At 42.3% G+C, this 13,561-nt stretch overlaps 1 protein-coding gene across 4 annotated transcripts in view; it reads right to left on the reverse strand.

Moving 5' to 3' along the window:
• Nucleotides 1-13,561, reverse strand: part of TMEM62 (transmembrane protein 62) — a gene marked incomplete at both ends in the record, with an annotated part of 31,619 nt that overhangs the window by 3,453 nt on the left and 14,605 nt on the right. For 2 of the 4 annotated variants that reach the window (XM_080707976.1, XM_080707978.1), the window contains 5 exons: nt 2,384-2,488; nt 4,216-4,300; nt 5,909-6,022; nt 8,976-9,135; nt 10,795-10,950. In XM_080707976.1, coding sequence (XP_080564102.1) covers nt 2,384-2,488; nt 4,216-4,300; nt 5,909-6,022; nt 8,976-9,135; nt 10,795-10,950 — 620 coding nt within the window. The remainder of the gene's footprint in view (nt 1-2,383; nt 2,489-4,215; nt 4,301-5,908; nt 6,023-8,975; nt 9,136-10,794; nt 10,951-13,561) is intronic. The other 2 variants (XM_080707977.1, XM_080707979.1) reach the window with 1 other exon arrangement.

The raw sequence follows: 13,561 nt of genomic DNA on the forward strand, positions 1-13,561 counted from the left end.
GACAGTGACATACTCTTACACAGTACGTGATGCCCCCCAACTCCCCATTTCCCTCCCTTCCAATACCAAGTGCCCAGATGAACAATGGAATATTCACATTTGTACACAGAGTTCATGGTAGCATTTCCATTAATGAGCCTCAGCCTTCTTCCTCACCTCTCCTTCCTCTCTGAGGTCTCTCCTCCCTTATCTGGCATCCCTCTGGTCTCCCAAATACTCTCTAGCTTGTGCTTATTAGAGAAAACATATGACCCTTCACTTTCTGTGCTTGGCTAATCTCACTTAACTAAATAATGACTTTACACTAGAAAAACAATTAGCCCAATCAAGAAATGGGCAACTGAATTGAATAGACACTTCACAAAAGAAGAAATACAAAATAAATGGTCAATAGATACATGAAAAAATGTTCGACATCATTAGCCATCAGGGAGATACAAATCAAAACTACACTGCCATTCCATCTAACCCAGTCAGAGTGGCAAGCATAAAGAAGTCAAATACAACAAATGCTGGTGAGGCTGTGGGAAATAGAAACACTTCTACCCTATTGGTGGGAGTGCAGAGTAGTCCAGCCACTATAGAGTGTGGAAATTCCTTAGAAAATTGGGAATGGATCCACCATATGATCCAGCAATACCACCCCTGCGTATCTTTCCAAAGGAATTGAGGCCAGAGAACTAAAGTAACATATGCATACCATGTTCATAGCAGCACAATTCACAAGAGACAAACTATGGATCCAACCTAGTTCTCCATCAACAGATGAATGGATTGCAAATTTATGGGAAATGCACACAACGGAATTCTACTCAGCAATAAAGAACAAAATCATGGCATTTCAACTTTTTGAATGGAGCAAATTCTTTGCCTTTCTCTTTTCTGGAGCCAAATAACTTGCTTTGCTCCCTAGCGCTAGGCAAGTATTGAAAACAGATTTAACCTGTCTTCTAACAAGAGAACTTATCTCCAGGGACGGGAGGCGTGGCTCAGTGGTAGAGCACTTGCCTACGCGTGCGCGCGTAGAAGAGGCTATCCTATCAAAGGGGGTGTGCCAGAGCTTGTTATATACAAATGCAGTGTCATACTTTTAGTTTGTTCTCTGGTGGGAGTTACTAATGAGCAAAAGTGGAATAACAGTGTAAAACAAAAACTAAGACGAAGCAACAAGATGGCTATTTTTTTTTTTTTTTTGTACTAAGGGTGGAACAGGGGCTCTCTACCTCCGGGCTATACTCCCAGACCTATTTTAATCTTTTTTTTTTTGGGTGGGGTGGTACTGGGGGTGGAACCCAGGGGCTTCCTACCTCCGGGCTACACTCCCAGACCTATTTTATATTTTATTTGGAAACAGGGTCTCACTAAGTTGCTGAGAGCCTCACTAAGTAGCTGAGGCTGGCTTCGAACCTGTGCGATCCTCCTGTCTCAGCCTCCCAAGCGCGGGGATGACAAGCGTGCGCCACCACGCCCGGCCTCAAATGGCAAATTTACTCCTGATTGACTTTTAGTCCCCGAAGAACCTGAGCAAAAAGCCTAAAAGAGACTTGCGGTGCTTTCTGCACCCTTAAGTGGCTAAGAGACTTCCCAAGTATCGGGAATAGTGATCAGCGCGACAGACGATTTCAGAGATGCCTGAACTCACAGCTCACCTCACTCTGTTTCTGTGAGATTTTTTTGTGTGATATTGCAGTTGGAACCCAGGGCCATTCAACCTCCAAGCTACACCCCCAGACCTATTTTATTCTTTATTTTGAAACAGAGTCTCACTAAGCTGCAGAGGGACTCACAAATTGCTGAGGCTGACCAAGAACCTGTGATCCTCCTGTCTCGACCTCCCAAGTACGAGGATTAATAAGCCTGTGCCGTCACGCCTGGACGGAGATATGTTTTTGTGGACCACACATTATTGAATAGTCACTGAACGAAGCACTGGGCGTAAGGCTGGGCATCCGGGTGAATGAGACAGACAAAATGCCAACAGATATTCTAAGTAGGAAACAGATAATAAACAGAAGATAATCATAAATTCTGATAAAGGTAATGAAGGAAATAAAAATGTGATGAAGTAGAGGGTCAAACTTAAGGTAGTCAGAGAAGGTTGCTCTGAGGAGGAGGTGTTTAAGCTGAACTTCTATCTGTACAAATCCTAATTCCTTCCTGGTCTTCTCAGTGCCCTTATATTAACTTGGTATTGATGAAGTGTCCCTTATATTAGCAAAGACTTTTCTTTCCGAAAGCCTCGCCCGGTATGTACTGTGTGAAGGGGCACGTGCTGTGTGTTGGATCCTCAAAGGTCCAGGTTACTCCACTGTCAGCGTTTTCATATTCTTGGGCAGAATTCTCCAAATTCTCCCCACGATCTCAAGTTGATTAATTTACTTACCCAGTGCTGTATACAGGATCAGCAACAACATAGAATAGTAGGAGATGTTTATTTTGCTCAGGAGATGAAGGGAAAATGACATAAGATTTATAAGTCCTGGAGGTTCTAAACAGGATAAAATTAAAAAAAAAATCCAGTGAACACATGCAAAGTTTAATTTCTTTCCTTTTTTTTTTTTTTCAGTACTGGGGATGGAACCCAGGGCATCCTACCTCCAAGCTATATACCCTTAGCCCTATTTTTTTATTCTTTATTTTGAAACAGGATCTCACTGAGTTGCAAAGGGCCTCACTAAGTAGCTGAGGCTGTCCTTGAACCACGACCCTCCTGTCTCAGCCTAGCGTGTGCCACCACATCCGGCTGTTTAATTTCTTTATGACATTTTCTAGAACACTTTCATGTGTTCTCTTCTGTATTCGGCAAATCCTCTGTTATATGGAAACTCTACAGATGATACCACTTTAAATTTAGGATCCAGGTGAGCCAATATATTTAGAATTATAGAGGGCATAAAGTTCAAAGAAGAGCCAGGCGTGGCGGCACACACCTGTAATCCTAGTACTTGGGAGGCTGAGAAAGGAGGATCACAGGATTAAGGACAGCCGCAGCAAGTAGCAAGATTCTTATTAGCCTATGGAGACCCTGTTTTAAAAAAAAATAGGGCTGGGGGTATAGCTGGGAGGTAGAATGCCCTGGGGCTCAATCCCCAGAAGCACACACATAAATAATTTTTAAAATAAAGCTCAAAGAAATGGCTTGTGAGACATTTTATATGCAAACAGACATAAAAGCATATCTATACTTATATATACTGCAATATCCTGAACTCATATATATTTTTTGACTGACAACAACAGAGATACCTGCCTGAGGGCCACACTATTTTATTTTCACCTAAGTTCGATTGATAATGCTTTGTCCACAGGATGATCAAGTCTCTATTTTCCACAGTATTCAGTATCCAAAAGTATAACTTTCAAAAGACATATCAAAAAAATCACAATATAGCTCCAAGTGAACAACTTTGAAAATAAGTATATGTGAAATACACTTAAACACAAAAACTTTAGAGTTCAAATAATTGAAGATGAGGAGCTAAAACACTTGACAAAACATGCAATTTTGAATTACATGTACAGAGCAGGTTCAAGGACAGTCTCAGCAACTTAGTAAGATCCTGAGTAATTTAGGCCGGGCGTGGTGGCGCACGCTTGTAATCCCCGCGCTTGGGAGGCTGAGACAGGAGGATCGCACAGGTTTGAAGCCAGCCTCAGCTACGGAGTGAGGCTCTCAGCAACTTAGTGAGACCCCGTTTCAAATAAAATATAAAATAGGTCTGGGAGTGTAGCCCAGAGGTAGAAAAGCTCCTGGGTTCTACACCCAGTACCACAAAAAAGAAAAAAAGATCCTGAGTAATTAGTGGAATCTTATTTCAAAATAAAAACTCATATAGGGCTGGGGTATAGCTCAGAAGTAGAATGTCCCTGGGTTCAATTCCCAGTACCTAATAATAATAATAATAATAATAATAATAATAATAACAACAACAACAATAATCCACATTCCTCTAAAAGGAGTTACATTTAAGCAATTATCAATTATCAATTAACTTTCATTTTCATTAATAATTACCAGGTAGACAGCTCAATAGGTTGGCAGATATAATCAGGGAACACAGATAGCGACAGGCACCTGTCAGGAGAGATAGGAAGCGCCCCAGAAAAAGGCACCTCCGAGAGCTCATGCAGACATGTTTGATACATCGCTTGGTAATAGTGAGGACATTATCAGATGTTTTAAAGTCTTCTGAGAATAAAAAATCGATGACTAACCTTTAAGGTCTGGGTATGTTAGATACCTAAAAGTAATGAGCAGAGAGAGCGCCATCAGCACAGTCAGCAAAAAGAGGACTCGGGCCTGTGGAGAAGAGAGATGTCACTGCGGTTAGGTACGTGGGGCAGCTCTAGGAAGGGTCCTCACCGGCCTCAACAAGAGTGGAAATGGCATCTGTAATATGATATAATAAGGAATATAAACTGAGCATGGTGGCCTACACCAGTAATCCCAGTATTTGGGAGGCTGAGACAGGAGAATCACAGTTTGCAGCCAGCCTCAGCTACTTGTGAGGCCCTCGGCAACTTAGTGAGACCCTGTGTCAAAATAAGGAATAATAATAGGGCTGGGGTTGTAGCTCGGAGGAAGATTGCCTCTGTGTCATGGTTTATAGCCATCCTCAGCTACTTAGTGAGGCTCTTCACAACTTAATGAGACCCTGTTTCAAAATGAAGTACAAAAAATAGGGCTGGGAGTATAGTTCAGAGGTAGAATGGCCCTGGATTCCATCCCAAGTACTGGAAAATAAAAACTAAAATAAAATAGAGCTGGGGGTATAGCTCAGAGGTAGAATTCCCCCTGGGTTCAATCCCTAGTAACACACACACACACACACACACACACACACACACACACACTCTCTCTCTCTCTCTCTCTCTCAGGGCTGGGAGTATAGTTCAGAGGTAGAATGGCCCTGGATTCCATCCCAAGTACTGGAAAATAAAAACTAAAATAAAATAGAGCTGGGGGTATAGCTCAGAGGTAGAATTCCCCCTGGGTTCAATCCCTAGTAACACACACACACACACACACACACACACACACACACACTCTCTCTCTCTCTCTCTCTCTCTCTCTCTCTCTCTCTCTCCTAAATCCTCAGCTAAGGTTGTGGTTCAGTGATAAAGCATTTACTTATCATGTGTGAGGCACTGGTTTCAATACCCAGCACCACAAGAAAAAAGAAAGAAAGAAAGAAAGAAAGAAAGAAAGAAAGAAAGAAAGAAAGAAAGAAAGAAAGAAAGAAAGATGGAAAGAAAGAAAGGAAGTGAGAAAGACAACAACAACAAAAAAAAAAAAAGAAAAATGAAATTAAATTTAGGAGCCTTAGCTGGGCATGGTGGCTTGTAATTATAGCGTTTGGGAGGCTGAGAAAGGAGGATCACAGTTTCACGGACAGCCTCAGCTACTTAGTGAGGCCTCTGCAATTCAGTGAGACCCTGTTTCAAAATAAAGAATAAAAATAGGGCTGGGTTCCATTATCAGTACCACAAACAAACAAACAGTAAATAAATAAATAATAAATTTAGGAGCCTTAATCTAAGTCAGCATCTGTAATTTCCTTAAGCGTTTTGTTTTTTGGCATTGGTTAGAACTAGGCCCAAAGCCATGGCGCATGCCTGTGATCCCAGTACTTGGGAGGCTGACACAGGAGGATCGCAGATTTCCTGCCAGCCTCAGCTAGTTAGTGAAGCCATCTACAGCTTAGTGAGACCCTGTTTCAAAATAAGGAATAAAAATAGGGTTGGGGGTGTAGCTCAGAGGTAGAATGCCCTTGGGTTCCATCCCCCCCACCCCCGTTCCACACACACACACAAAAAATAAGATTCAACTGTTTTTTCCCACATGATTATAGAATTTTGCATTTACCGAATCTAGTGAAAATATCGGTAAAAATTTAACTGAACTCACCACTGTGCAGTGGTCAGTAAGGAGAATAAATGACGCCAGGGAACTGAATGTGAGACGAATATTCTCTTGAAGAGAAAATATGTGCCGAACGCGCTCACTTCTTCCAGCAGAATCCTAGTTATGAGCACAGCGGAGGAGTAACTCACATGCATAGTCAGACATATATAATGTTCTGTGTTTACACGTTACTTACAAGAGTACGTTCCAGTAACTTCTATCAGTTACCATTTTTTCACTTACTTTTGATTCTCCTTGTAAACGCTTTTTAGCATTTCTTTTAAATCCTGTAACTCTAGATTTGAATTGGAAATATCAGCATACATTGAAAATGTACTTTCTTTTAAAAATAAAAAAACCTTCATTTCCTCTGTTCACTATAAAGGCCTAGAAAGCCGGGCGTGGTGGCGCACGCTTGTCATCCCCGCGCTTGGGAGGCGGAGACAGGAGGATCGCGCAGGTTCGAAGCCAGCTGCGCTGGCTTAGGAGACCCTGTTTCCAAATAAAAAAAAGTATAAAATAGGTCTGGGAGTGTAGCCCGGAGGTAGAAGGGCTTCCAGGAACCCCAGTACCACCACCAAAAAAAAAAAAAAAAAAAAAGCCTAGAAAAAAATAATAAATACAATAGCAATGAGATAGCAGGACTAGTGCCCAGGTTGTGGTCTCAGAAAAATAGTTACTACAAGAAACTGTGCCTTAAAAAAATGGCAAATTCCAGTTTTTGAGTAAGAAATGCAAAAAAGAAGCTGAGTGTGATGGTCCACACCTGTAATCCCAGTACTTGGGAGGCTGAGACAGGAGGATTGCAGGTTCAGGGCCGACCTCAGCTACTTAGTGATGCCCTCTGTAACTTAGTGATACCCTGTTTCAAAATAAAGAATAAAAAATAAGGCTGGGGGGGTAGCTCAGAGGTAGAATGCCCCTGGGTTGTTCCATCCCCAGTACCACATACACTAAATAAATAAGTAAATAAATAAATAGAAAAAAGAAATTTTTTTGTCATACCAGAAAGTAGGAAAACTAACAAAGACTGTTGGAACTGTGCCACAGAACCTAGTGGTCACCATGAAAAGGATCCCACTGGCCAAAAGATGGAACAATTTGAGCACCAAAAAGACTTCCTGCAAGCTGGGCGTGGGACACATGCTGTAATTCCAGTATTTGGGAGGCGGAGACAAGAGGATTACAGGTGAGCAGCCAGCCTCAGCAACTTAGCGAGGCTCTCCACAACTTACTGAGAGCCTGTTTTAAAAGTAAAAAATGAAATAGGGTTGGGGTGCAGCTCAGAGGTACTGGCGCTGGGTTTACTGCCCAGTACCACACACACACGAGGAGTTGTTCGATAAATGTAGATGGACAATGGGGCACACCTGTAATCCCAGTGCTTGGGAGGCCGGGACAGGAGGACCGAAGGTGTGAGGCCAGCTTTGCCAGGTCCTTAGCAACCTAGTGAAATACTGTTTTAAAATAAAAAATAAATTAGGAAGGTTGGATGTGGTGGGCACGCTTGGAATCCCAGCATTCAGGAGGCTGAGACAGGAGGATTGTGATCTGAGGACAGCCTCAGCTACTTGGTGAGGCCCTTTGCAGTCAGTGAGACCTGTTTCAAAATAAAAAACAGGGCTGGGGGTGTAGCTCGGAGGTAGAATGACCCTAGGTTTCAACCCCAGTGCTGCAAAACAAACAAATAAATAAATGAAATATAAATAAAATAGGGCTGGGGGCAGAAGGGTACAGCTCGGAGGTAGAATGCCCTTTGGTTCAATACCCTGTACCACAGTAAAAAAAAAAAAAAAAAAAAAAAAAAAAAAAAAAAGAATAAATGCTATGGGTCAGCTGGGCATGGCAGTGCACAGCTATAATCCCAGCTATAAGCCTACTTGGTAGGCTGAAACAGGAAGGATTGCAAGTTCAAAGCCAGCCTCAGCAACTTAGTGAGACCCTGCTTGTAAATAAATAAAACAGAACTGGGAGTGTAGCTCGGGACTAGAAGGCCCTGGGTTTAATGCCCAGCAGAAAAAAAAAAAAAAAGACTGGCCAAAGTTGGAAGAAAATAAGATGATGATTCCCTGAGGATTAAGAAAAAGGGGAGACTGGCCAATAGATGTATAGTGCTCTTTCCTCTGCCCAGTGTTTAATCTAATAGAATTATTTCTGAGTATCCATTTTCAGAAAACACTAAATATAATGTATTCTCTTTTTAAACTGTTTAATAAACTTATTCTATGTTAATCAACTGAAAAATCTCCCAGCTGGCCATAGTGGCACACACCTATAATACAAATACTTGGAAAGCTAAGACGGGAAGGTTGTAGGTTTGAGGCCAGCTTCAGCAACCGAGTGAGACCCTGTTTTAAAATAATAAACAGCCGGGCGTGGTGGCGCACGCTTGTAATCCCCATGCTTGGGAGGCGGAGACAGGAGGATCGCGCTGGTTCTGAGCCAGCCTCGCTGGTTTAAGAGACTCTGTTTCCACATAAAAATGTTAAAAAATAGGTCTGGGAGTGTAGCCCGTGGGAGTGTATACCAGAGGTAGAAGGGCTTCCAGGAACCCCAGTACCACCAATAAATAAATAAATAAATAAATAAATAAATAAATAAATAAAATAATAATAATAAACAATGCCGGGCGTGGTGGCGCACCCTTGTAATCCCCGCGCTTGGGAGGCGGAGACAGGAGGATCGTGCAGGATCGTGCGCTGGCTTAAGAGACCTTGTTTCCAAATTAAAAAAAAAAAAAAAAAGTTTAAAAAATAGGTCTGGGAGTGTAGTCCGGAGGTAGAAGGGCTTCCAGGAACCCCAGTACCACCAAGAACAAACAAACAAACAAACAAACAAACAAAATAAAGAATAAAAAATAGGACTGGGGGTGTAGAAGAGGTAGAATGCCCCTGGGTTCCATTCCCAGTACTGAAAAAATAAAATAATAAACAAAATAGGGCTGGACATGTAGCTCGGAGGCAGAATGGCCCTGGGTTGAGTCCCCAGTACCACACATACACATTTCAATTAAAATTCACCGTGGCAATATCCTAATATTAGCAGAGCTAACTGAAAATAGCTAACTTACCTGGACGACTACCTCTATGCTATGGGTCCCGTTAGTGTAGTTTCTTGGGTTCCATTTCAATATGAAAATAGGACCAGACAAATGAACTGCCTGTCCTAAATCAACTCCATCAATCTTAACAGTGACAGAAGAAATGGAGGACAAGGAAAAGGCCAAGACTCTAAAACGAAAGCATATATAGAAACACATGTTTTTAAATGTTTGTCACTGTTTTTACAAAGGGGATCCATACTATTGTAGCCATTTCTGAGTGATGTCATTTGCAGCTGTGCAATTCAACAAACCTGCATTGGTGAAAAATTAGGAGCCATTCTTTTGCTTTTTAGAAAATAAGATCTTTTGACAAGTCTAGCTGGAGTGGATTAAAAATTCTTTCCAAAGAAACTCCTGAAGTCCTATTTTTTTGTCTTAGAAAGAGAATATATGGTAGACATCTCAATTTGTCAATCTTTTGGTTCCCAATATATTTCAGTATATTCTAGTTCCCAATATATTTTGGTTATCAATTTGTTAACATTTGGTTCCCAATATATTTGCCTGGAAGAAGCAAGGTCAGAGCCAAGGCTAGGCTACAGGCCCTTTCATACAGTACAACACCACCCAGTGTCCATCTCATCAAAAACCCTGCCTGCTGCTGGGCATGGTGCCTCATCCCATTACTCATCCTAATACTTGGGAGGCTGGGACGGGTAGATCAGAGCTTCAGAGTTAACCTTTGGTAACTCAGCAAGGCCTTTTTTCAAAATAAAAATAGGGCTAGGGGTGTAGATCAGAGGTAGAATTCCCCTGGGTTCAAGCTCCAGTAACACACACATACACACACACACACACACACACACACACACGCATGCACGCACACACGCACACGGATTATACAGCTTTCCTTTTAAGAAAGCTCTGTAGCAAAATGAAAAAAGTATTTCTGATATATAATGTAAAGTTACAAAAGTAGAATAGATGGGCTGGGTGTGTATCTCAGTGGTGGAGAACTTATCTAATATGTGTGAGACCCTGGATTTGATTCCCAGAACTGCAAATAAACAAACAAACAATTGTGGGATATTTCATAATATATACACTATTACTGTAGCAATGTAAAAACATGCAAATAAAAATTCTGAAATAAGCCAGATGTGATGGCACACGCTTGCAATCCCAGTACTTGGGAGGCTGAGACAGGAAGGTTGTAGGTTTGAGGCCAGCCTCAGCAATTTAGTGAGACTTATAGCAACCTTATGAGACCCTGTTTCAAAACAAAAACATAAAAAGGGCAGGGGGTATAGCTCAGAGGTAGAATGCCTCTGAGTTCAATCCTAGTAAAAATAAATAAATAAATAAATAAATAAATAAATAAATTACACAAAATAGTGATTGGATTATTGGTTTCTGGGCGGTTTTAATTTTTTTTTATCAGCTTTTAAAAATTACATATTCTGCCGGGTGTGGTGACACACACTTGTCATCCCTGCGCTTGGGAGGCTGAGACAGGAGGATTGCACAGGTTCAAAGCCAGCCTCAACTACTTAGTGAGGCTCTCAGCAACTTAGTGAGACCCTGTTTCCAAATAAAGTATAAAATAGGTCTGGGAGTATAGCCCGGAGGTAGAAAGCCCCTGGGTTCCACCCCCAGTACCACACACACACAAAAATACATATTCTAACCAAATGGAAATCAAACAGTGATCATTTTATATGTGTTTACATGACTGAGAAGACTGAAGTGGGACATCTCATGACTCACACGGGACACAAAACAATAACTCACTCTCCATCCAGGTCCAGCTAAAAGTAACTTCTAAACCCTTGCATCATGAGCATACCTGATGTGTGTGGAGTGAAAGATTCTTTCGAGTGGCTCATGTTTAGCAGAGCTGTAGAGAAGCGATTTAGGATTGGTGACAAGAACCACGGGCCATTTTCCAAAGATCAAATCTGCAAAGCTAAAGAGGTCGTGATCAAAAGCAAAGATCCGGTACCTAGAAATGAGAGCACAGTGAGATGACTTAATCCCTGGAGACAGGCAAATGTAAGAATACACAACTAGCACTCCCGCAGGACGCGCGGGAGGGCAGGCTGGCTGCTGCTGTCTCTCTTGGTCCCTGGCCATCACTTTATCCTCCATGCCGGCTCATCAGACGTGCTCTGACTTAGCGAGGGCAGAGTGTTTGACTGTGTCCTAGAGCAATTCCTGGTACTTCGCATGTACTGCTAATTTTTAAATAAATACCCACTCATCTGGGCGTGGCGGCGCACACTTGTAATCCCCGTGCTTGGGAGGCTGAGACAGGAGGATCACGAGGGTTCGAAGCCAGCCTCAGCTACTTAGTGAGGCTCTCAGCAACTTAGTGAGACCCTGTTTCCAAATAAAGTATAAAATAGGTCGGGAGTGTAGCCCAGAGGTAGAAGGCCCCTGGGTTCCATCCCCAGTACCACATAAATAAAATAAAATAAAATAAAACCCCACTGCAGCCATTTGCTTCATTTCTATATAGTACTTTCACTATTTTGAAGCTAAGACCATCATTATAAATCTATGATGTGACACTTCATTCCATCAATAATGTTACATAAAATATTAAAATGTTTGATATTTTCACAATAAAAAACTTTCATACTTCTTTTATTTTTTTTTTTTCAGTACTGGGAATTGAACCCAGAGGCATTCTACCTCTGAGTTATACCCCCAGCCCTATTTTATTCTTTATTTTGAAACAGAGTTTCACTGAGCTGCAGAGGAACTCACTAAGTAGCTGAGGCTGGACACAAATCTGCAATCCTCCTGTCCAAGTACTGGGATTACAAGCACTACCATGCCTGGGCTCATATTTCTTCTTTTTCTTCTTCTTCTTCTTCTTCTTCTTCTTCTTCTTCTTCTTCTTCTTCTTCTTCTTCTTCTTCTTCTTCTCCTTCTCCTTCTCCTTCTCCTTTTCCTTCTCCTTTTCCTTCTCCTTCTTCTCCTCCTCCTCCTCCTCCTCCTTCTCCTCCTTTCTTCTCCTTCCTTCTCCCTTCTTCTCCTTCTCCTCCTTCTCCTTCTTTCTTCTTTCTTCTTCTTCTTCTTCTTTCTTATTCTTCTTCTTCTTTTTTTTTTTTTTGCCTGTCTGGAAATGGAATCCAGGGGCATTCAATCTCCGAGCTACAACCCCTGCCCTATTTTTTATTCCTTATTTTGAAACAGGGTCTCCCTAAGTTGCAGAGGGCCTAAGTAGCCGAGGCTGTCCACGAACTACAATCCTCCAGCCTCAGCCTCCCGAATGATGGAATTATAAGGGTGCACCACCACACCCGGCCCTCATACTTCTTTTAAACTTTTCATTTTTTTAAAAAAAATTTAGTGATGATGATTGAACCCAGGAGCATTCTACCTCCAAGCTACACTCTTAGCTCTTTTTATTTTGAAACAGAGTCTTGTTAAGTTGCCAAGAGTCATACTAAGTTGTTGAGGCTGGCCTTCAAAACTATGATCCTTCTGTCTCATCCTCCCAAGTATTGGGACAGGTATATGCCACCATACTGGCTAAAACTTTTATCTTTATAATATCAAAGAAATTAAAGTTGAGTTGTTTTTGGTTTTCCAAATACATGATAAAAGGTATAAAATAGTCATCAGAAAGCCACCAGCCATATGCAAGAGAGACCAGAGGATGGGGCACTTCAGCACAGACCCCTGGGTCCTGCGGAGAAGACAGGCCAAGGCTGGGAGCGGGCGGTGCAGCTGGCAGGGCTAAGGCTCCTGCTGATAGAAGATGGGGCCACACAGGGCCAGGCAGCCCTGGCGAGCTTGAGCGCTGGCCAAGGCTGGGGACGCCACTGCTCAGCACACAGGTGCCACTGAGCGCGTGACGAGGCTGCCTCTGGCCTAGTGTCCTCTTTTATGGGGAGGGTGGCTCAGTGGCAACATGCTAGACCAGTGTGCACAAGGCCCGGGGCCCAACTCAAGAAATAATAAAACTGAAGTTGGACCAAAAAAAAGAAAAAAAAAGGAAAACAACCAGCCAGGTGTGATACCATAATCCTAGTATTTATGAGGCTGAGACAGGAGAATCACAGGTTTGAGGCTAGCCTCAGCAACTGATCAAGACTGTCAGGAACTCAGCGAGACTCTGTTTCAAAATGAAAATAAAATAGGAGTGGCGGTATGGCTCAGAGGTAGAACATCACTGGGTTTTATCCCCAGTACCCCCTCCCAGATGAGCCAGGTGTGGTGGCACATGCCTATAATCTCAGTACTTGGGAGGCTGAGAAAGGACTGCAGATTCAAGGCTACCCTTGGTAATTTAGCAAGCTCCCTCCTGTTTCAAAATAAAAATAAAAGCCAGGTGTGGTGGTACACATTTGTCATCCCAGCATTTGGGAGGCTGAGACCGGAGGATCCCGGTTCTTGGCCAGCCTCAGCTACTTAGTGAGGCCCTTTGCAACTCAGTGAGACCGTGTTTCAAAATAAAGAATAAAAAATAGGGCTGGGGGTGTAGCTCAGAGGTAGAATTTCTGTGGGTTTCATCCCTGGTACCACAAAGAAATAAATAAATAAAAATAAAAACAAAAACGGCAGAGGGTGTGGCTCAGAGGTAGAATGCCCCTGGGTTTAAT

Source organism: Muscardinus avellanarius, assembly GCF_963383645.1.
Source record: "Muscardinus avellanarius genome assembly, chromosome: 12".
NCBI lineage: Eukaryota > Metazoa > Chordata > Mammalia > Rodentia > Gliridae > Muscardinus > Muscardinus avellanarius.